At 38.1% G+C, this 25823-nt stretch overlaps 1 protein-coding gene across 5 annotated transcripts in view; it reads right to left on the bottom strand.

Annotated features, from left to right (window-relative positions):
- Positions 1-25823, bottom strand: part of TLN2 (talin 2) — a 428409-nt gene that overhangs the window by 159518 nt on the left and 243068 nt on the right. For all 5 annotated transcript variants that reach the window (XM_038580605.1, XM_038580602.1, XM_038580603.1 and 2 more), the window contains 2 exons: positions 12313-12376; positions 11172-11276 (listed from right to left, as the gene is read on the bottom strand). In XM_038580605.1, coding sequence (XP_038436533.1) covers positions 11172-11276; positions 12313-12376 — 169 coding nt within the window. The remainder of the gene's footprint in view (positions 1-11171; positions 11277-12312; positions 12377-25823) is intronic.

The following is a 25823-nucleotide window of genomic DNA, read 5'->3' as shown; positions in this document are numbered from 1 at the left end:
ATTCATAACATTCCACCCTACAATAGCAGAATACACATTCTTTTCAAGTGTACATGGAACATTCTCCAGAATAGATCACATATTTGCCACAAAACAAGCCTCAACAAGTTTAAGGAGATCAAAGTCATATCATGTATCTTTTCTGATCATAATGCTGTGAAACTTGAAGTCAACCACAAGAAAAACTCTGGAAAGATCACAAATATACAGAGGTTAAAGGACATGCTAATAAACAACGAATAGATCAGCCATGAAATAAAAGAAGAAATAAAAATGTACATGGGAGCAAATGAAAAGGAAAATACATGGTTCAAAATCTTTGGTATGCGGCAAAAGTGGTTCTAAGAGGGAAGTATACAGGAATATGGGCGTACCTTTAGAAGCAAGAAAAGTCTCAAACAACCTAACCCTTATACCTGAAGGTGCTAGAAAAAGCACAAGAAACAAAAGAAAATGGAATAGAAAAATGAAACCAGGAGCTGGTTCTTTGAAAAAAAAAAAAAAAATCAATAAAACTGATAAACGTCTAACCGAATTTATCAAAAAAAAAAAAAAAGGGGGGGGAGAAAGTACTCAAATAAAATTACAAATGAGAGAGGAGAAACAACCAATGTGATAGAAATACAAACAGTTGAAAGAGAATATTACACAAGACACTTGAATGGCTAAATGAGTTAATTATTTGACTTGAGCTCAGGTCAAAATCTCAGGGTCTTGGGATTGAGCCCTCCATCGGGCTCTGCTCAGTGGGGAGTCTGCTTCTCCCTCTGCCCCTCTCTTCACTCATTCTGTCTCTCTCTCTCTCAAATAAATAAATACAATCTTTAAAAAAGAAAGAATATTACAAAAAACCATATGCCAACAAATTGGACAACCTAGAAGAAATGGATAAATTCTCAGAAACATATAAACACCTAAAACTGAAAGAAACAGAAAATTTGAACAGACTGATAACCACCAAAGAAACTGGGTCAGTAATCAAATAACTCCCAACAAACAAAAGTCCAGGACCAGACAGCTTCACAAGTGAATACTACCAAATATTTAAAGAATAGTAATACCTATTCTCCTCAAACTATTCTAAGAAATAGAAAAAGAAGGAAAGCTTCAAAATTAATTCTGTGAGGCCAGCATTATCCTGATACCAAAGTCAGATAAAGACACCAGAAAACAAGAGTACAGACCAGTATCTCTGATGCAAAAATCCTCCAACAAAATGTTAGCAAACCAAAATCAACAATACATCAAAAAAATTCCCTGCAATCAAGTGGGATTTATTCTGGGACTGCAAGGATGTTTCAGTATTCACAAATCAACAAGATATGTCAATAAAGAAAGGGTAAAAACCACATGATCATTTTAATAGATGCAGAAAAATCATCTGATAAAGTAAAACATCCATTCGTGATAAAAATCCTCAACAAAATAGGTTTAGAGGTAACATATCTCAACATAATAAAGGCCATACATGGAAAACCAACAACGAATGTTATCCTCAATGGGAAAAGATTAGAAGACTTTCCCCTAAGATCAGGAAGAGATAAGGATGTCCACCCTCATCACTTTTATTCAACATGTACTAGAAGTCCTAGCCACAGCAATCAGACAACAAAAATAAATAAAAGACACCTAGACTGGTAAGGAAGAAGCAAAACTCACTATTTGCAGATAGCATGATACTCTATAGAAAACCTGAAAGACTCCACCAAAAGACTGCTAGAACTGTTAAACTAATTAAAGTCACAGGATACAAAATCAATGTACAGAAATCGATTGCATTTCTATGTACCAATAATGAACAGTACAAAGAGAAATTAAGAAAACCATCTTAATTACAACTGCACCAAAAGTAATAAAATACCTAGGAATAAACCTAACCAAAGAGGTTAAAGACCTGTACTTTGAAACCTAGAAAACATCAATGAAAGAAATTGAAGACACAAAGAAATGGAAAGACATTCCATGCTCATGGATTGGAAGAACAAATATTGTTAAAATGTCTATACTACCCAAAGCTATCTATACATTTAATGCAATCCCTATCCAAATACAGCACTTTTTAGAGCTAAAATAAAAAATTCTAAAATTTGTATAAAACCACAAAAGATCCTGAGAAGCCAAACAATCTTGAAAAAGAAAAGCAAAGCTGGAGGAATCACAACTCTGAACTTCAAGTTATATTAAAAAGCTGTAGTAACTAAAACAATATGGTACTGGCATAAAAACAGACACATAAATGGAATAGAATAGAAAATCCACAAATGAACCCACGATTATATGGTCAACTAATCTTTGTCAAAAAAGGAAAGAATATCCAATCAGAAGAAGACAGTCTTTTCAACAAATAGTGTTGGGAAAATTAGACAGCAACATGCCTAAGAATGAAACTAAACCACTTTCCTATACCATATACAAAAACCAATTCACAATAGATTAAAGACCTAAATGTGAGACCTGAAACCATAAAAATTCTAAAAGAATTTTTCTAGAAATTTTATCTGACATTAGCCATAGTAATTTTTTCTAGATATGCCCACTGAGGTAAGGGAAACAAAGCAACAATAAACTACTGGGACTATAGCAAAATAGAAAGCTTCTGCACAGTAAAGAAAACTATCAACAAAACTAAAAGACAATCCATGGAATGAGAGAAGATATTTGCAAATGACATATCTGATAAAGGGTTAGTATCCAAAATACAGAAAGAACTTCTAAAACTCAACACCCAATAAAACAAATAATCTAGTTTAAAAATGGGCAGAAGACATGAACAATTCTCCAAAGAAGGCATACAGATGGCCAACAGACACATGAAAAGATGCTCATTATCACTGATCATCAGGGAAATGCAAATCCAAACTACAATGAGATATCACCTCACACCAGTCAGAATGACTGAAATCAAAAACATAAGAAATGACAATGCTGGTGAGGATGTGCAGAAAAAATAATCCTCTTGCATTGTTGGTAAAAATGCAAACTGGTACAGTCATTATGGAAAACAGTATGGAGATTCATCAAAAATTCAAAAGTAGAACTACCCTAAGCAATTGCGCTACTGGGTATTTACTCAGAGAATACAAAAACATTAATTCAAAGGGAACATACACACCTATGTTTATAGCTGCATTATTTACAATAGCCTAGATACAGCAACAGCCCAAGCGTCCACTGACTGATGAATGGATACAGAAGTGTGTGTTTTACACACACACACTACCATTTTATATATATATATATATTTATAAAATGGTAGTACGTATACACACACACACACACAAACACACGTATACACACAATGGAATATTATTCAGCCATAAAAGCAACAAAATCTTGCCATTTGCAATGACAAGGATGGAACTAGAAAGCACAATAAGGAAATAAGTCAGTCAGAGAAAGACAAATACTGTATGATTTCACTCCTATGTGGAATTCAAGAATTTAACAAAACAAATGAACAAAGGGGGTTAAAAGAGACAAACTAAGCAACAGACTCTTAACTATAGAAAACAAATTGATGGTTATCAGAGGGGAGATGGGTGGGAAGATGGGTGAAATAGGTGATGAGGATGAAGAAGTGCACTTAACTGTAATTAATACCAGGTAATTAAAATAAAAACTTAAGAAAAAAATTAAAACAAAAAGTAAAAACCAAGCAATTAAGTTAGGTTTTCACTTAATAAAATGGAGAGCTTTTTAAAAAATTAAATACTGAAATTGAAGAAGGTATGAAAAAGGATCACTATGGATGGGAATTTAAAGTGGCAAAATCTTTATGGAAGAAAATGCATCAATATTAATCCAAAGCTATAACAATGCTCCCCCTTTTGACACAGCTTGCTTTTAGAAAGCTACTCAAAACGAAGTTCTAAATGTGTGAAAAGACTATGTGTAACTATAGTTTATCATAGTGAAAAACTGGAAATAACCAAAATTTTCAACAGGGGAGTTTTTAAGTAAATTAGGGTAAAAACCATATGAATGGAAAACAACTAGATTCATGGCAACAAATTTTCAATATGGTCTAAAATAAAAACCATTTGTACAGTGTAACCCTACATGAAACAAAATTTTTAAAATAAAATTTTTAAATAGAATTCATAACAGATTTTTTTTTTAAATAAAAATTTCATTACATGATAAAAGGACAGTGATCATCTCAAGTGATTTGTATTATTTTCTTATTCTTTTCCTTATTCTCCAAATTTCACTTAAAACAAATTTGTCTGGGTAGTTCAGTCAATTAAAGCATCCAACTTGATTTTGGCTCAGGTCATGATCTCAGGGTTGTGAGATCAAGCCCTGCATCCAGCTCTGTGCTGGGTGTGGTACTTGCTTAAGATTTTCTCTCTGCCTTTCCTTCTTCTTCTTCTTCTTCTTTTTTTTTTAAAGATTTTATTTATTTATTCATGAGAGACATAGAGAGAGAGAGAGAGAGAGAGAGAGAGAGAGAGGGGCAGAGACACAGGCAGAGGGAGAAGCAGGCTCCATGCAGGGAACCCAACATGGGACTTGATCCCGGGTCTCCAGGATCAGGCCGTGGGCTGAAGGTGGTGCTAAACCGCTGAGCCACCCGGGCTGCCCCTCTCCTTTTCCTCTGTCCTCTCTTTTTTTTTCTTTCTCTCTCCCTCTCAAAAAAAAAAAAAAAATCTATTTCTATTGTTATCAGGAGAAAAAAATAAACCTTCCCAAATATTTCCTGAAACTTAGCAATGTCTAAATCACTATTCTCAGAGGAATATACATACCAATCAACACACACAAATTATGTATACAAAGGGATAAGCAATTTTAAAATAACAGAAATGTGCTAGGTACTTAATACTATCTACTAATTTTCAGAGCATCCCTCAAATGTTGGTCTCATCATCCTCAATTTGCAAATGAAGAGATCTGCAAACCATCCAAGGCAAGCACTAGTGAGTGGTATGGCCATGATTTGAACACAAATTTAAATAGCTCAAAAATGTTTCTGACTTCAAAAGCACAGTCTACCACTGTGTACTCTACTGTGATAAAAGCAATCAGAGGGCAGCCCAGGTGGCTCAGCGGTTTAGCGCCGCCTTCAGCCCACGGCCTGATCCTGGAGACCCGGGATCAAGTCCCATGTTGGGCTCCCTGCATGGAGCTTGCTTCTCCCTCTGCCTGTGTCTCTGCCTCTCTCTCTCTCTCTCTCTCTCTCTCTCTCTCTCTCTCTCGATGTGTGTGTGTGTCTCTCATGAATAAATAAATAAAATCTTAAAAAAAAAAAAAAAGGCAATCAGAGAAGACAAAAATCCCCACTAAGCCCCATGGGCAGTTCATAAGCCATCTGTCGGTTAAGGTCACAGCACACCTCCAGCATCCTCCCAGGAGAAGAAGAGAACAGGACCAGGAATCTGAGTGAGTGTCCAACAGGGGAATATTATTGGAAGTGGAAGAACCTCCCAGTCCTTAAGAAAATACTGAGAAGAGTAAGATTTTTTTGTAAAGAGATGCCGGTTCCACAAGGGATAATAAGCAATGCAGCAGGGATGATGCCAGCTAGTCCAATCTGGTGTCAGGAGCCACTCAGAAATTTAGGCAAAGAGGTTCTAGGCAGTTAGTCACACAGGGTTGGCACAAGCCCAGCTGCTGGGACCCTGAAGGGGATCTGAAATAAAATATGGTTTGCAGCTGTTGCCTTCAGCCTTTTCCATCTGCACCTCCCAGCGGGCAAGAGGCTTTGGGGTGAGGGAACACAGAATTGTGAGTTTTCGGGACAGGAGAGAAAGCCACAGGGAACATGCTAATAACTTACAGTGGGCATTCCATCAGATCAGGATTAGGGAGAAGGGGACAGAAGAAACTCAGAAAATGCTGAAACCCAGCAACAGGGACCACTGTCAAGGGATCATATTATTTCAGCCTACCCATAAAACACAGAGCAGCTGGAGAAAGTTAAAAGAGCAAAAGGCTCAGCTCAGTGCTAGCTACACTGGTTCTTCCCCATGAAGCCCTGCTTTAGACCCACAGTGGTAGAGCCTGCATACTGGGAGGGGCTTCCTCTTCCTCTCCATATCCCACACATCCCAGTCCACCCTACACCTGGCCTTGCCAACTTCAGCTACAGAGATCAGCGCTCTTTTATCTGCAGAATAGAAAGCAGGCTAGGCAGGCCCAAGTCCCGTCTCCCAAGCAGGAGCGCTATAGCAGCTGTAGCTGCTATTATGCAGAAATTTCTCTCCAGGTGGTCCTCATTAGGTTGGTTTTGTTTGGAAGATGTCTTGAGCTTGCATAACTTAGAGGCAGGAGAATGTATGCATTCTACTAAGAAGAGGCAGGATTCATTAACAAGCCCTGCCCCTCTTTCAAACACAGCTCAACCACTACAGTGGCTTCAAAACCAGTGACTGGCTATGGTCAAGCCTGCTTTTCTTTCAGCTCTTCTCACTGGAATGGAGACTGGCTGATTCTTACATGGGAGATTTAGAATTGAGTGAAGAGATGCAAGTGGGTTACGCTTTGGCATGTTCTGGCTCTAAATTCGATGTGGGGCAGCCCAGGTGGCTCAGTGGTTTAGTGCTGCCTTTGGCCCAGAGCCTGATCCTGGAGACCCAGGATCGAGTCCCATGTCGGGCTCTGCGTGGAGCCTGCTTCTCCCTCTGCCTGTGTCTCTGTCTCTATCTCTGCGTTTCTCATGAATAAATAAATAAAATCTTTAAATTCGATGTGGCCTAAACCTGTCACCCAGCTGTGCTCACTAGAATTCGCCAACCCTGGCTTGGCGTCAAAGGGCTGGCTTGTGTGTTTTGCTGTCTTATCAAGATACTTATCTCTTTTAGGGGCATGGCAGAAAGAAAAGGCTGCTCAAGAGCAAAATGGTGTTAGTTAGGGGTGCCTGGTTGGCTCAGTTTGAAGAGCATGCAACTCTTGATCTCAGGGTAGTGAGTTCAAGCTCCACCCTGGGTGTAGAGATTACTTAAATAAATAAAACTTTTTTTAAAAAAGAACAAAATGGTATTAAAGATCCTTTCCATTAGCCATTTTTCTCTAACAACTTGTCATCTACCCCAGCTTTACTCAGGATTCTGAGAAGCTCCAAATGCCCTCTGTGATGCTTTTATGGTTAAGGGGAGAAAAGGGTCAGCTCCCCACATATCTCACACCTCAAGGTTCTGGCTGTGGCTACAGGGAAAGTTAAAAGACAAGCTTATAAATGAGAAAGGTTTACACAGGAATTTCCTGGAATGAAACAAGGTCTTCTGCAGGTCATGGGAAATGGTTTACCATTGCTTATGGGGTTTTGATTAGTGTTATCAAGATAAAATGCAAAACAAGTCAATATAAGAGGAAAACTAGACATTTATAGCTTCCATTCACTGAGATCTTCTATGGCACAATCCCCTTTTCAATACTATTTCATTTAAACCTCTTAAAAAAGCACAATTTTATACGTGAGCAAGCATGCATATAGATAGAAGGTAAAGTAACTTATCTAAGGTAAAACTAAGTGGCAAAGCCAGAATCCAAATCTAGGTGTTTCTTTTCAAAGCTTATGTTCTTAGCCACCGAGAATACTGCCACATAAAGCTATTCCCTGTGGACTCATTATATGGCTTATAGACATTCTCTACATCAGAGTCAGCAAACTACAGCAAGTGCTAACCCCAGCTTTTTGCCTGCTTTTTTACGGCCTGAGAGCTAAGACTGAATTTTCCATTTTTAAGTAGTTGACAAAAAAAAAACAAAACAACAAAAAAAAAAACAACCCACAAGAGGAATAATAACTATGTGACATTTGAAAATTATATGAAATTGAAATTTCAGAGCCCGTAAATAAAGCATTATAGACACCTAATCATGCTCATTCGTTTACGTATTGCATACAGTTAGTTTCAGGCCACACAGGCAGAGATGAACAGTATGCCCCACAAAGCCTAGGATACCATTTGACTCTTCACTAGCAAAGTTTGCTACTCTTGCTCTACATTGTGGCTGCTATAAGCAAATTACAAATTGGAAGATTCAGGAGCCAGGGATTAGGGAGATGTGGGAAGGGTTGAGGATAATCTAAAATTTATCAAATATCCTTAACTTTCCAGGCACTACATTTCTTTACATACATCACCTCACTTAATCTTCACTAGCACTCTGTAAGGCATTATTACTCCCATTTTTCAGATGAAGAAACTGAGGCTGAGGGAGTTTATGGGTGTCTCTCAAAGTCATACGAGTTTCTGCTATTTCCCACATAGATGTATGTTGCTATCCTGGATTCCAGGCCCATCTTCTAACTCCAATACCCAAGTACTTTTTTTTTTTTTATAACAATAAAGTATAATGCTCTGAATATTAGGTTAACGTGTTCATGGATATAGAAGAAAGTATGATAGAAGTATCCTGTAAATATATCTAACTACTCTGAGAATATCTATGATTAATCTCAAGGTCATGTGGTATGATTGTGTTCAACATCAATATCTAAATGTTTCATAAGTTACAATTTCATTGACTTAAATTTCTAATAGCCTATACAAGTAGTGAATGAGATGCTAGAATCACTCACTTTTAACTTCCTATATTATGCCATTTAATGGTATGTTTAGGTTGGGGTTCTAGAGAAATCTGTTACTTATGCTTTTAAAAAACTTACTATCCCTTAGCCACACATTTTGCTGAATTTAAAAATAAATGTAAAAGTTAAAGACTATATATTGTTATAGCATGTACAGAGATCTGTGGGTTGAAAATTATTCTAAGTGAATGGACTATTTAATAGTATTAACTCTTCCAAACATGGGATATCTCTCCATTTATTTGTATTGTGTTTAATTTCTTTCACCAGCATCTTAAAGTTTTCAGTGTACAGATCTTTCATTTCCTTGGTTAAATTCATTAAGTAATTTATTATTTTTGATACTATTGTAAGTGTAATTTTCTGTATTTCTTTTCCAGACAGTTCACTGTATATGAGGTCATTTTATTTGACCTATTGATCTGATTTATGATGTTCATTAATCCATAGTATTAAATTAATCCTGAATTCTCGGTTGAACTACTTTCAAAACAGCAATCTGCAGTCATGCAAACTATCAAAATCAACTTTGTTTGTTTTGAGATAGTGAGCATGCAAGTGGGAGATGTAAGGGGAAAAAGGAGAGGGAGAGAGAATCCTCAGTAGGCTCCAGACCAGCAGAGCTTGATCTCATGATCCCAAGATTATAACCTGAACTGAGATCAAGAGATGCTCAACCAACTGAGCCACCCAGGTGCTCCTATCAAAATCAACGTTAAAATAAAATGTATATAAGTAAGACCACTGAGCAAAAAATTAAAGTGAGCAGGGTGCTCACTTTCATCAAGTAACCAAAAAAAAAAAAAAAAAAAAAACCACTAAGGAAAACCAAAACATATACATCTAATACATATATGAAAGTTGATCCTGGCTTTTCTTCAAAGGCATGCAAGTTAAAAAGAGAAAGAGAGAGAGAAAGAGAGAAAGAGAGAGAGATGGAAAAAAGAAAAGGAAAGAAGGGAGGAAGAAAGGAAATTTTCATTACTTTATTTTGCCTTAAATACTTTTGTAAAAGAAGTTTTCATTTAACCAAATCTACAAAACTTTGCAATAACCAGAAGATCTGTGCTCTATAAATTTATTGACCTATATGCACATCACTGAAACTGACTGTATCATGTGTGATGGTATTAGTGGAAAACAATATGAATACAAGAGATGAATTTCATACATAAAGGACTACAGAAAAACTCAAGAAAGAAAGCATGGAAACTGAGACCAAAGCATTGGACATGCTCAGAATTTGTTTAATCTTTGTCCCTATAGGTACTGCAATTCATCTGCCATCTACCGTTCTTTGGAATAATAATAAATGGAAAGCAGTGTTTTTCTTCTAAAACAAGCAGATCTCACCATCGGCTCATGGTGAGGGTGGGTAAACTAGGATGATGAAAGCAGGTGACTACAGTTTAGATGGGCTCACTTCAGCTAAGGCAGCAGAGTCATTCCAGAGAAATGGAGCCATTGTACCTACAAGACATCAGCCCCATTCAAAAATTCACTGATACTTTAAGACTCACACTAAATGTGAAAAATTCAACTTCCAAAAGATTTTTCTGAGTAACAAAGTGATTCACCTATGCTTTCATCATTTGCAAGAGTCCCAGCATTTCTGGGTGTAAAACTAAGAGCTACCTGGCTTAAGTAACTCATCAGCATGAAGTGTGTCCCCTTCCTCAGTGTACTATCTTTGTTGCTCCTCATCCCAAATGAAGCAGCTTTTTCCAATGAGGAGTAGAGTCAAGAAAAGTATCTCTTCCCCCATAAACATCCTAGGGGACAGAATAACTTTCTTTTTCTCTAGTTCTCTTTAGCAGTGAGGAAAGTAATCTTCTTAAACCACCCGAACTCTGGCCTTGGGACTTCTGTCCCTGGAGACAGCTAGAGCACAGTTGGTAACACTCTCCTCTGCCTTAAGTAACATGAGAAACTTCACCACATGGTGGAGTTTTCTTTCAGGGCCAAGGGCAAGAGGCAAGGAGCCAAGAGTCACAGCAAAACAAGTGGAAATCAATGAAACCTATTAGTGAGATGACTAAAATAGAGTGTGTGAGGTCAAGGTGTACAAATGAAGCTAATAAGAGTACTTATCAGTCCACCTAAGAACACACCCATCAAGGGCCTTGGTCTTGAATTTCAAAGACCCATCTCTTTCCCTCTAGTAGGAAGGCAAACAATTCCCATGAAATCAGATCTGAAGGCCACAGAAAATCCCAAAGCCCACCTAAAAGTATACAAAGTGCGTGCTGCATTTACTACATCGATTCAATTCGATATGCAGTGATCAACAGCCTTCACTTAGTCCAGAGCACTCTCATTAATCTTAAGTGAAACATTTTCAGAGTAAAGTGATAACAAGTAGACATAAATGCAGTCCTTCAGTGACTTTATAGCAGCGACAGTGTGCCAAGACAAGACACAAATGCCTGGAGGCCCAACGGGTGGCCAGGATCACTCACCAGCCTTATAGCTTACATGCTTCATGTCTGTCCCATGGTTAAACTCAAGTGACCACTGGCCAGATGCTGCCTCTGCAAATGCTAGGGGTCTCGGGACAACAGAGCAAGCTTGACAGCAAACACTTTAATAGAAGAGGTGGCAGAGGCAAACATCCTCTGCACCCTGCCCAACTTACCTTCACCAGGAAAAAGGACACACCATATGTCCGGAGGGATCTGGCGAGTTTGACATACTTGACCTTGGCTTCTATTTCGCTCATCTCTCCACAGTTCTTATGCTCCTACAAGTGACAGCAGCAAGGACCAGTTATTGCAGTTCTGCCAGCAGGTGGACTTGGCAGAGGTGGTTATGATACATGGCACGTATAGTTGCTGTGAATGATCAATCATCAATGCTTGTGTTGGAGAGACCCCTCTGTGACACATGTACCAGCTGACCAAGGATCAGAGCATAGAGAAAGGTTGAATGCAGGGCTTCTTAACTAAAACAGGAGTCCAAACTCCCTAGAGATTTTACTCCCATATGCAACAATTCCTGCTGTGCAGCATGGTAGACCAGAGTCCAAAGGGGCAATTCACTTTTGGAAGAACTCCATATCCCTAAAGGTTCAGGACCAATGCTTTCAATGAGATCTAAAACAATGTTCTCCAGGAGAGGCATCATTCTAACATCCATCCAAAATATATGGCTTTTCAAAGAGCAGGATATATAAATGCCCGCATGTCAGAGTGCTTAGAAAAAAGACTGTGTGCATTTTAAACACATGAAATTTCTACTTCAACTTATACTTACATTTCAATAACAAAGGAGACTTTAATATTTTGGATTCACAGGAGTGATAGTTTTATGGCAAAGTTGATGATAGGGCTTTTCTTACTGTTTGCCTGGAAGAGAAAACTCTCTGCCTTTTAGGGAAAAACCCCTGAATTTTAAAAAAAAGACACCAGTTTCCAAATTCTAAGCTTCAAAAAAACAAATATCAGGACAAAGAAGCTACTTGTAGCTGCTTTTACAGGGCATTTTAATAGCAAATCACCTTGTTTTGACACTACCAAGATATAATGCCTTTGAAATTAAATGTATGCACATTTTTCTCAGAAGGACTAAGTAACCTTTAGCAAGAAGGTATGGATTAAGATAATAAATCTGCCCAAAGTAGAACTGTCAGCTTCTTTACTCTTGAGTCACTAATCATTTATTATATAAGCAGAGTACATGCATGGGATATGAAACTATCATGTGCTGAGGCCCTTCTCATACTAATAGATGAGGCTAGGGAGTGAGGAGAATAATAAAGTTCTGTACATTTCCAATACCTGAAATATTCTCTTTTCAGCTCCTCTCTGCTTGATGTATTCTTTGGGCAGGAATTCCTTTAGACTGAGAGAGAAAATAAAAAAGAAAAGCCATTTACTCTATGATGAGGAGGAAAGAAGAGACTTTTTGTACAACTCAGTGAAGTCACTAACTCTCCCAGTATTTTATGGAACAATTAAAAACAGACTGCCACATCCCACCATACACTTAAAAAATAGGACACAAATATAAAACCAGTCTGACAAAAAGGATCAAACTAACAAAGAAGAAAGAACTTCCATGATTTGCTGTAAAGTACCAAAGCAAAAGATAAAAGAGTGTACAGTATGCTATCCTTTGTGATAAAGGGAGGAAAGTGTTTTTCATTTTATATGGCTAATACACATTTTTAGGGGTGCAAGGGTGGCTCAGTCACTTAAGCATCTGATTCTTGGTTTCAGCTCAGGTCATGATCTCATGGATCATGAGATGGGGCCCCATGTCAGATTCCATGCTCAGAGAGGAGTCTGAAGACTGTCTCCCTTTGCTCTTCCCCCTAATCTTGCACACGCATGTGTGCAGGCTCTTTCTAAAATACATAAGTAAATCTTTAAAAACATATATGCATTTTTAAAACAATACAAATATACATCTAGTACTAATTTAAATGATTCTTTTTGGGAAAAAGAAAGAAGGGAACAAGGACAGAAACAAAACCTCTGGATATCCCCTGTGTTACAGTTATCACTTTAGAGCCACTCTGAAATCAGAGGGGAAAAACTCAACACCTAAAAATCTAAAGCAAACTGAAACAAATGAACTTAGCAGTGTATCAAGTTGATTGCATAACCACAGAAGAAAAATGATTTCAAATAACTTTGAAAAACTCTTTTCACTGTACATCCCTAGTGAGATATGTCTTAAAGATAAAATAAACCAGAGAAGACATATCAAATATTGATAACATTATTTTAAAACTATACCCTCTTCTCTCTAAACATATAAATACACACATACTATAAAATTAGGTTATTACATTATATAGAAGTAGGATGTCATAAATAGAGTAAATTAAATGCGTAATAATTTTAGCTATTAGAAATAAAACTTTTTAGCATGAAATAGATTAAAATAAAGCAAAAAAAAAAAAAAAAGAAAACCTTGTAGTCTTTCGTTTGAATTGGAAATACTGACCTGAATGTCTGATTCATTCTTTTCCTGGAACACATTTTTTAGTGTGTCTACTGAGGAAGCTAAGGGCAAGGACCATCTGGTGGCATTGTCAGGGCCTCAGTCAGCCTCTGAATACCATTTCCCACTAAAAAGGAATCAGGGATCCCTGGAGAAGTGATTGATTCTAACTCTGGGGCAGGAAATGTATCAAATGTTCTTGGGGCTTCTTATGCCTGAGATCAAAGAAGCTATCAAAATGACACTAGACTGGCATCAAGGGGGTAATCACTGGCCAATAACAGGATGATTTTTTTTTTAAACCTTATACAAAGGAAGAGAGAACAATATAATGAACCCACCATCCAGCTCCAACAATTTTAATGCACAGCCATTCCTGACTCATCTACTCCTTCACCCTATCCCCTGCACTGGATTATTTCCAAGAAAATCCTACACATCATATAGTTAATTTCTTGTGATGGGGTAATTAAAGTATCAGAAAGAATGACGACTGCAATGGGTAAAAACACAGACATATAAAATCCCATAAAAGTCCTTTAAAGTAATCATGGGCCACCTTAGCAGGTGGCTAGGCCACCAATCCCAACTGGAAACTGATAAATGGAAACTAACAAAGTTAACAAATACAGAAGGAATAAAAGGAGTCCAAAGTCATCATTTTATAGCTCCTATTGAAATAAGCAATAGATCAAAATATGCCTGAGTAGCTGCTAAAACCAATTAGGTGACAAGTTAATGGAGAACTTTATAGTAATAGTTCAGTCTGATTCAAACCCACTTAATCAATTTTACTATTAATAAAAGTGGGATAACCCCGACAACATATGCCTCCTAACTAATGCAATAGAAAGTATAGAGCACTCTCCAGGAAGTATTCTTGGCAATAAAAAATATATACTTTAACCTGAATTTAATTAAGATGCTAGATCTAAATATTAGTTTATAAAGAGAGAGAAGAACATGTTAAGTGACACCATCAGGATACAATGGTAGGTCATTTCTATAAAAATAGCCCAAGTTCCTCACAAATAAATGGCTTGGTGTTAGATGTGAAAAAGAGGAAACAGTAACAGGTTAATCAAGTTTCAAAAAAACGTATTTACTACAAAACTACAGTAATAAAGACAGTGGAATACTGACATAAGAATAGACAGTTTAGTGGAATAGAATCAAGAGTCTAGAAATTAATCTTTAACAATGAGTTGATTTTCAATGGGAAAAGAATAGTCCTTTTAACAAATGATGCTGAGACAACTGGATATCCACGAGCAAAACAATGAAATTGGATCCTCTACTTCACACCAAACACAAAAATTAACTCAAAATGTATTAGAGACCTATATTTAAGCTAAAACTGTAAAACTCTTAGAATACAGGAGTAAATCTCTATGACCTGGAGTCAGGCCAACACTTTAGATATAATACCAAAGTACATGCAGCAAAAGAAAAAATAAGTAGGACTATATCAGAATGAAAAATTTGGAACTCCAAGTGATATCACCAAGAAAGTGAAGAAGCAGCTCAGAGAATGGGAGAAAATGTTGCAAATTAAGTATCTGATAAGGGACCTACGTTCTGAATATGTATGAACTTACAACTTAGCAATGAAAAGCCAATACAATTTTAAAAGGGGGTTGGAGGATCCCTGGGTGGCGCAGCGGTTTAGTGCCTGCCTTTGGCCCAGGGCGCGATCCTGGAGACCGGGGATCGAATCCCACATCGGGCTCCCGGTGCATGGGAGCCTGCTTCTCCCTCTTCCTATGTCTCTGCCTCTCTCTCTCAATATGTGACTATCATAAATAAATAAAAATTAAAAAAAATAAAATAAAAGGGGGTTGAGGTTATCTATAGAAACCTTTTTCCAAAGAAATACAATTGGCCAAAAGCACATGAAAATATAACTTTAGTAATCAACAGAGCAATTCAAAGAAAAGTTACAGTATGATACCACACACCCACTAAGGTGGCTACAATACAAAAGATGCACAACAAGTGCTGGTGAGGATATGGAGGAATTGGAATTGTCATACATTGCTGGTGGGAATGGAAAATGGTGCAGCTGCCGTGGAAAACAACCTGGTAGTTCCTCAAAATACTAAACAGCAATTCTACTCCTGGGCTCATATCCAGGAAAAACGAAAACATGTCCAAACATTTGTACATGAGTGTTTATAATAGTATTCCTAATAGCCAAAAGATAGACAGCGCAAATGTCCAGTCAACTGATGAATGGGTATATAAAATGTAGTTGATCCATACAATAGAGCATTACTCAGCAATAAAAAGGAATGAAGTATGATATAAACTCCAACATGGAAACACTGCTAAGTGAAAGAAACTCATCAAAAGAGACCATAAATTGTGTGACTCCACTTATACGAAAAGTACAAAATAAGCAAATCTATAGAGATAGCTAGGATCAGTGCTTGCACAGGCTGGGGATGGGCGTGGGGTTACTGAGGAGTGGCTGCTAACAGACACAAGGCTTATATCAGGAGGGAAAAAAGTACTATAAAATTAGATTGTAATAAATAAATAAATAAATAAATAAATAAATAAATAAATAAATAAATAAAAAGTGAAATTAGATTGTGTGATGGCTGCTCAATCTTGTGAATACACTAAAAAAAGGAATCATACATCATAAATGGGTAAATTATAAGGTATGCGCACTGCATCTCAATAAAACTTTTCTTTAAAAAAAAAAAGTGTCAACCAAAAAAAAATTTGTAGGCCTTGCTTAAATCCTGATATTAAGTAAAACTGGTATTTTTGAGAGACCAGTGGGGGTGGGGGATGAATTTAACAGACTGGATATTAGGTGGTATTACAGATTTACTGTTAATTTTGTTAGGTGTTAGGACAGATTTGTGGTTGCATAGGTTAGAAATTTTTAAAAAAAATTTTTATTTGTCAGGAAAACATACTGAAGTATCTATAGATGAAATAATACACTGCCTGGAATTTGTTTTCAAATACCCCAGCAAAAAAGTAGAGGGGAGGTAGGGTAAGGCCAGATCCTGACTATATTAACACTTGAAAAATGGAGTCTGGTCAACTTGCAAACTATTTCTATTAACAAAAGTTGTAAGTACATTTTCTGGAATTTCAGGGGTCTAGTGGCAGAACAATCTGGATTTCTCAAGAGGCAGGAGAGGTAGGGTCTAAGAAATATCTAAGCAGCAGCACAGTGGATTTCTATGATTAAGTGACTCCATGGACAAAAATGGAATTGGTCACTGGAAGGCACCAATGCCACAACAAACAAACAAACAAACAGAGTCACAGAGAAATAAGTAACGTAGCTGAGGTCATGGGACTTGTTAGTACCCGGAGCCTCTGACCTCCCAGAACAAGAGCAGACCCACCTGACAGCCCAGATGTTTCAGAAGTTTTCCCCCAAAGCACACTGAAAATGATAGTGAAAAAGCATCACAAGTGGGCCACTGGACAGTATGTGCTAGGCTACCAACCAAGGGGGACCTTGCCAGATGACAGGGTCTAGGGACCAGGCAGGGTTAGAATATGTTGGGCATTAATGGCAAGAAAGTTCTGTGTGGCAACAAGCTGCCTTCTATCCCAACTCTGCAAATTAACCCTCCCATTTTTCAGCAGGTACAAAAAACAACTTCCAAAAGCTTGCACTAGAGGTGTTACTCTTGATGTCACAGGAGTTGATTTGGGCGTTTATCGTACAGTATTTTAAAATATGAAGTGTATGTGTGCCCATGTGTGGCATGTATTTTTCCCCAATAAATCAGCAAAGTGCACAGTGTCAGCTTGAAGCTGGAAGGAGCATGCAGCCTGTCATCACTGCCTGCCAGCCAGCAATGCAGCAGTTCCAGCTCACTTGTTGTTTTGATTACCAACCCCAAGCCTGGAAAGCTCTTAAGCATCTGGGACAGGCATACAAGTGAAATCTGTCAGCCTTCTTTGAGAAAATGGGTCAGAATGTCAAACCTGATTGGAAATTTCTCTCTTAATTAAGCAAGCTCTGGCCAAGCAAAGTCCCTCCCATTGCCTCCTTCAGTATTCCCACTTTAAAAGGGAAGGAGTCTCCTCCACCAAAGGCTACCACCAGCCTTTTAATAGCACCTTTTCTGAGCAGTGTAAGAACAGATCTTCCTCTTCACTAAAAGGGCAGGCGAGTCCAAGCTCTTCTTATACCCGAAGATCCTTGGGAAGTTGAAAATTTACAGCCAGTAAATTCTTCTCTCACGAGCCCCACTTCTGTTCTCGCCAAGTCAGCTGTATTTGTTCTCCACTTTTGCTGTTGGCCATGCATCACATAATAATGTAATAAACCAACAGAGCCCATAAACCGCTAACAGAGTACAAAAAGAAAGCTACTGAATGCTTAAGATAAATATTTCCAAAAGTTATTAGATGTGAGACAACTATAAAATACTAAAAAGAAAAAAAATCATGAAAATCTAAAAATAGCTCACCCTCAGATTGCTCCAGGATGGTCTTTAAATTCTCTCCTAGATAATGTGGTTCATACAAGGAAAAGAATACAGAACCCCAACCAGGGGATCTACACCAAGAAAAATCTTCGGTGTTTCATCAAAAGATGAGTAAGTAAATGTTAGGTTGAAAGTTTAATTATAGTGTTTCACAGAGATTAAAAAAAAATACAGAATCCATGATGTCTAAGAATTGAAAGCGAGTGAGTGTGTGCAAGCAGAGGGAGGGTCAAAGGGAGGAAGAGAGAATCCTGAAGCAGACTCTCTGCTGAGCATGGAGCCCAACACAGGGCTTTATCCCAGGACCCTAAAATGACCTGAGCCACTCATCTGACTGAGCCACCCAGGTGCCCCATGGATTCTGTACTTTAAATGTCTTTTTGGATTATCGACAGTCGAAACCATGTTGATAGAGACTTTCTGCTATCAACAGCTGTTTACTGAAAGTCAAACACTCTTTCGGGTGCTTTACATGTATAAGTCAATTAAATTCTGGCAAAAGCCCATGCAAGAAAATATCCCATTTTGTACAAAGAACATGAGGTTCAGTGACACTATATTGCCCACAATCACAACCATCAACTTAAGCCTCATCTATGGTCTCCAGAGACCATGCTCCTACCTATTCAACACTCTGGTCCCTCCGAACTACCCTTTAGTCAAAAGACATAATATGTGATCAGTATTTCAGAACCTTGGAACAAAGATTAGGACAAGAGAAATATCCAATCAGATAATGGTAAAAATTAAAGAGTGTCAATTTTTAAAAAAATACCCAGAAGCCATTAAATGAGAGAAGGAGAACTTAACACGTTTGGGGGTTCAGGGTTTTGATTCAAATCTAGATGTTCACGAAACCTCATTTTCTTTTATAAAATTAAATCTGTTTGTTCAAGTAATTCCAAAAGAAGGGTCCTATAGGGCAGCCCGGGTGGCTGAGCAGTTTAGCGCCACCTTCGGCCCAGGGCATGATCCTGGAGTCCTGGGATCGAGTCCCACATCGGGCTTCTTGCATGGAGCCTGCTTCTCCCTCTGCCTGTGTCTCTGCCTCTCTCTCTCTCTGTGTCTCTCATGAATAAATAAATAAAATATTTTTTTAAAGGGTCCTATAAATGTTCTATACTCTAGCAAGAAGTATACAACTACATGAGAGTCAGCTGTGATTTGGGGGAAATGTGAACTACTTCTCATCCATCCCAGAATTGCCACAAGTACATGTCCACAGGCAAGTCACCACTTCTCTGAGCTGGTGTGAGAGTCTAAAAAGAACATAGGGGGCAGCCTGTGTGGCTCGGGGGTTTAGCGCCGCCTTCAGCCCAGGGTGTGATCCTGGAGACCTGGGATCGAGTCCCACGTCAGGCTCCCTGCATGGAGCCTGCTTCTCCCTCTGCCTGTGTCTCTCATGAATAAATAAATCTTAAAAAAAAAAAAAAAGTTAAAAAGAAAAAAAAAGAACATAGGCCTCCTTCCTAGGAGTGTTATTGCTCATAAATGGAGCAACAAAGGAATCAGGTGTTTATCCAGCAAGGGTGGAAGCTTAGAAGGGAGGTAGGTAGTGAGGTACAGCAGGGACATTATCAGCCACAGGACACCGGAACACCCAGATTTCCTTAGTCCAGCCTTCATGGACAGTCACCAAATGACCAACAATAACATCTCAAATTTTGTATCACGTAAGGTTCTTAAAATGTGGCTCCGAGGCCCAGCAGCATTAGTACCACCTGGGAATGTGTCAGAAGTGCCAAGCTTTAGCCTTTGTCCTAGACCAGCTGAATGAGAGGCTCTGGAGATGAGGCACTGCAGTATTATCAAGCTCTCTGGATTACTCTGATGTATGCTGACGTTGGAGAACCACTAGCAACACTGAGCTGAAAGCTCAAATGATGGATTAGACACACTTGAATTAGAAGCCAGATGCAAAGATGAACATACCTGCATGACTGAGGGTACTGGTTAAGACCTGGCTAACTGCGGTGAAGAAGTGGGAGAAAGGAAACATCTGTTGAGCTGGAAAGCACTTAGTGGGGGGAAGAGGTGGAAAGTAAAGACAACAGCATGGGAGAAGCTCAGGAAATGGTTTGAGGACCTAACCTCACCCACACAGCAGTTCTGTGCTCCAGAACCAATCCCAGTGCCCTTTTATCTAAAGACAGGAACCCATCGAAGGGCTTAAGAGGCACATGGAATGAGATCAGTTCAGTGGTACCTGGTTTGAAAGTTCTGGAGTCTGAAAATAACTAGGGAGGTAGGCACCAACATAAGGAGGCTGCTGCTAGCAGGTAAAGTGAAGGTACCACTGGATGGCCATGACCTCCTCAAACTGATGGGAGCCCCACGGGGTGGGGGTGGTGGAGGTGGTGGTAGGGGTGAGGAACAGGAGGTTAAGGCAGAGCTGATGAAACACACAAGCTGAAATGCCTCCTTCACCATTAGTTTGAAAACACGATCTATAGCCAAATTATTCTGAAGACTAACTCCAAAGGAGGAATAGGAGTTTGAATAAATGCCAAGAGAAAAACTGACTCGAGGCCCCCTACTACTGCGTCAAAAGCTTTGTTGACTTAATTGTGTTAAGTTTGTGGTGAAAAACTTCCAAGTCCACTCTGAATTCTTCAACAGAGGTTCATAGATTGGGTTGCTTTGTTCTTTCAGTAGGTACATCCCAGGCACATGTCGAAAGGACTAGGGGCTATGGTCATCAAGGCTGAGAGAGGTCCTAGCCCGCTCCCCACCTGCCTGCATCCAACCACTGGGTCACCTCCCCTGCAGCAGAGCCATGAACTCTTGCTGTCTGAACCTCAAGGCCTGGTAATTTTGCTTTGCCAGATGTCAGAGATCCAGATTCAGTGAATACAAACAAGCTTTCTCACCTCACATGTACTCTTTGTGACGGTTTCTAAAAAATTGTTAATTGTAGAAAACCTTGGAAATACATATTGTCATATTTGCTTTATGATTGCTATTTATTTTTAAAGAAATAGATTAGAGATTTAGCTGAAATCACATACCATCCTTCTTTCTCTCCTTAACTGCACTTTCTTATAGTTTCCATGCATGTTTGATTATGGTCCTACTTCTCCTTGTACCTATAAATCTATTATTTCTTTGTATTTTTAAATTTACCGAATTCATTCTCTGAAATGTCTTGTTTCCTCTGTAAAGTACTTTGATGTTTTCATATATTTAAATTTGTGCCCATCTAATAGACATGAAATGCTACATTCTTATTGATTTTGCATTTGGTTTACTTATGAGGCTGAATATTTTTCCATATCTTCATAAGCCAGTTGAATTTCCTCGTAAGTACCTGTTGCTATCCTGGGTGGTCATTTTCTTAGTTTTGTTTTTCTGAGAGCGTGTGCAACCTGCACACGTGCACAGGGGCAGGCGGTAGGGAGTGCCAGAGGGAGAATCTTTTATTTTTATTTTTTTCCAGAGGGAGAGTCTTAAGGAGGCTCCATGCCTGGTGCAGAATTTGATGATGATACTAAGATGACAACCTGAGCCAAAAACAAGAGTCAGCCACTTAACCGACTGAGGTACCCAGGCCCTTCCCCTTTTTTTTCTTTTTAATTATTTCTGAATAGTAGTTCTTCATAGTATATATTGCAAACATGCAAATTTCTTCTTCCCACACTCTGGAGCTTCACTCAATTTGGTAATATATTTTTCCTATTATTTTAATTTTAATAAAGATGTTTATCAACCTTTAGAACTCTTATCACCCAGTATCAGTAATAGAGTATTTTAATTACTATAGCTTTGTAAGAAATGGGGTATTTGGGTGAGTCCTTCAATTAACCTTGGTCATTCTTGAGTCCTAATGCATATTAATTTTTTAGCAGTTTTATTGAAATATACATAAGTTTTTACTTACTGAAGTATAACATACAATGTCCTATTAGTTTCAGATATACATCATAGTGATTTGATATTTTTATACATTACAAAATGACCCCTGCAATAAGATAATCTGTCACCAAAGTTATTACAATATCATTGACTATATTTCCCTATGCTATACATTTTATTCCCATGACCTATTTACTTTGTAACAAAGTTTGTGTACCTTTAATCCCCTTCACCTATTCCAATTCAACAATCCCACTTCTAGGTATTTAATGGAACAAAAATATCAATTTAAATTAATGTAACAAACCACTTCATTTATTCTCTTCAATGAATTTTATCATTTCATTGGTTAGATCCTAGAGTTTTTTTTAGATACCTCTATTCACAGATAAATCATACTTTTGGTTACAAAAGGTCTACCTTTTTAAACTTAAAATATAATACATGATTTTATATATAACTTTAAAATAGTATATGTACATGTAATTTTGTTCTACAGTCCTGTAGGTGAGTACGAATACTATTGTTTGGAACTAGGTAATGATAAGCAGTTATATATTTACCTTTTTTCCAGGGACTTTACTCTTATTAGCTCTAAGAACTTTCTCTGTAGACTGAGTGGATTACATATGCAGATAATCCTATCATCTTTAAATAATGACAGTTCCATTTTTCTAATTCTGAAATTATTCATCTTTTTCTTTATGTTTACTTATTATCTGCTCCTCTGTACTAGAATGTAGGTTTCACAAGGGCAGAAATAATTGTATTTTTACATTATTCCAACTCCAGTGCCTAGAAGGCATGCCATAAATTGTTCAATAAATGTTATATCCTTAGAAGATACTAGTTCTAACTTGCAGCTACATCTAAATACATGTCATGTTGGATTCTGTTAATGTTTTATTGATTTGGGGGAGGGCATCTCTATCCAGTTTAAAAGTTTTCCACATCTATATTCAATTTTGGTATTTGATTCTACTAGTTCCAAATTAAGTTGAGGAGGGGTTTTTAAAATTTTCTTTCTATTCTCTAAAATAACTTGGACCTAAGTTTTCATTTGTTGTTTTGTGCGGTTTATTTCAAACTGATAAGGCAATTTCTTTCAAGATTAGAGATCTACTCAGATTTTCTCATCACCCATTTTTAATTTTCAATTTTTTTGGCTTCAAGCTTTCATTTCATTCTCTTATGATTTTTAAAATCTCTTTATCTGAAGTTCTGCCCCATTTTCATTACCAATAATGCTTATTACTCTTTGCCTTTTTCTGCTTGTTTTTTTCTTGATCAAACTTACCAGAGATTTACAGATTTATTTTTCCAAACAGCAGCTTTGGGTTGTGTTAATTTTATGATTTCAATTTCATTACTTTCTTTTGACTAAAACAATTTCTTTCTTTGTTTTCATCTTGTTCTTCTCATCATTGAGGAAAATATGTTAAATTATTCCACTGAAATTTCATATCTGAAGTTCTCCTTATACTCTATCTTTCCTTTAAATATTCTTAAGTAATGTCAGGTGCACACAGGTTCACAATTTATCATCCCGGCAAATGAGTCTATCTTTGTAATGACCTTCTCTGTTTTTACTTAGGTTTTCTTCGTCTTACAGCCTACTTTGTGTGACATTAAATACAGCCTCTCCAGTTTTAACCAGTTTCCTGGGACATCATTTTCTATGTGTCTTTAAAGTTTCCTGTGTCCTTAAAATAAAAGTATGTCTTTTAGAAATACTATAGAGCTAGACAATACAAGAATCCTTATTAATAGTTAGATTTAAGGGTGCCTTTAAAGGGGGGCTCAGTTGGTTAAGCATTTGCCTTCAAAGGAGGTCATAATTTCAGGGTCCTGGGATGGAGCCCTGGCATCAGGCTCCTTTGCTCAGCAGGGACTCTGCTTCTCTCTCTCTCTGTCCCTCCTACTCCACCTCTCCATCTCCATACACATGAAGTCCTCACAGAGTTAAAGAACACCATGCAGCAGGCTTTCTGCAATCATTTTCTGAACTTAGAAGAGCAGGAAGTATATACATAATTACTGGATTGTGTTGTGCATATTTCATGCTCCGATGAAATATTCCTTTCTGAAACTCTTCGCAGAGGACTTGAAGGAAAGTGTCATGCAGATCGAGTACATCAGACTAGATTTGGGAGAACTGGCTGTTTTCTGGCTCCTAGCTCTTTCTTCTGGTTCTGTACCTTATTTCCATCTCTGTCTCTCTCACACCTATTTTCCCCATATAGAGTAGACAGGGAACAGTCAATAATCCTTAAATCTCTGAAAACTCTGAAAATCTTATATAGTCTTTGATTTTCATTGTTCTAAATAAATACTTTCACCTCGGTGGTACTGAGTCCAGAAACCATTAAAGGGTCTGTAGAAGGATGTGGAAGGCCTTATAGAAATGTCCACAATAGGCAGACTTGAGCAAAAGTGCTATACAAATTTTCAAACAAGTAAGACACGTACTCGCGAATGTACCTCATCCAGAAGCTATGCAAGTGATATTGTGGCCTGGCTGTATCTTCAACCTGGTTCTGTGACAAGTCTAACCTCTCTACTTTTTTTTTTTTCTCTTAAACTCTGAATTCATTCAAGTGGATAGCACATATGAAAGCTAGCTGGAGGAAAACAAGGGCTGGCAAACATGGCCCAGCCAGTCACCAGGGACGGCTCCGGCTTATTATCCCTGAACAGATTCTGAATTTCCAATATGTAGTCAGGGAAATGTGACCCCGTCGTTTTGTTTTAATTAAGAGGAGATGAATATCCTCAGGAAATTTTACCTGTACAATACATGCAATAATGTATACAATTAAACATCTACATAAAATGAAAATGCCTCGTTACCTAGACTAGATTTGGTCTAATTAAAAAGTAAATCATATTCATAAGGAAAAATAATTGCCACTAGGCATAAGCTTGTTTTAATTTGGAACCTGCATAAGGATACACATACCACTAGAGGCACGAGCTTCATATTATAATCTCAGAAAAAAAGGAAACTGACTGAATACGATTATGTAATCTTGCCTACCAGAGTTAAAACAAGGGGCATCTTTAGTGGAGTGTAGGTGTGCAGCATTCCATAGGCCCCAAACTGCAGAAGATACTGTAATAGTAATATCAATGCTATGATACCGTTTGTAATCCCCATACAAGTAAGTCATCTCGGGTATCACAGAAAAGAGAAAGGCCAACTTCCCATGGTTCCTGAAGGAAGGAAACCAGACTGATTGGGTAGAAATGGGTCCTGAGGAACATTTGGCCACATGATTTATTTGGAGGATATAAACAAAGTCAGTGACAGGACATGTGTAGAGTCATTCTCAGACACAAGGTCACTGCACAGTATACTCTAGACTAAAGCATCACTTTGGAAAGTCTCCTTGGGATTCATTAGCCACAGGGTAGAGAATTTTTGGTCACAACTCAGTTTAGAACCAACACCATGTTGGCCAAGCATCTCTACTACCAGGAAAGAAGTCAGATTTTCTTCTTACTCTAGGACATATGCTGGTCCCAATTACTTCCCACCAGAGTAAAAGTGGGGCCAAGGACCATAGAAGCACTTATGTGATCCTCTCCCCTCAATACACTTGGACGTAATGCAATGGATGCCCTACTCAACACATCCTATGTTGGCATATCCTATAGAAAAGTGATGTTGGCTCCTAACTGGCCTTCAGGTCAGGTCCCACTATCAAAGCTTCTACAAGTTGTACTTTAAGTGATAGCAGGATACTGATCATGTCAAGACACTGAGTATTTGTGAGGAGTGGTGGAGGGGGCTTAGCCAAATGTTTCATCTGCTCTAAGAGGAAGCAGAAGAGAAAAAAGTGCCAGGGGTAGGGGGTTGGGGTGGGGAGCAGGTAAAGGAATGTTACCAGAGGAAGAAATACATCAAACTCTTGGAGAAGCTGAACAAAACAGAAGGCAAGAGGACTTTTAACAAAAGGAGTCTATGTGTGGTTTGGCCTGTCTGCTATGTATTTCTAGGAAATCCAGCCCTAAGGTCC

The sequence above is a fragment of the Canis lupus genome, chromosome 30, assembly GCF_011100685.1.
Source record: "Canis lupus familiaris isolate Mischka breed German Shepherd chromosome 30, alternate assembly UU_Cfam_GSD_1.0, whole genome shotgun sequence".
Taxonomy (NCBI): domain Eukaryota; kingdom Metazoa; phylum Chordata; class Mammalia; order Carnivora; family Canidae; genus Canis; species Canis lupus.
Note: the sequence above shows the minus strand (reverse complement) of the source record. Positions and strands in the feature narration are given on the sequence as shown.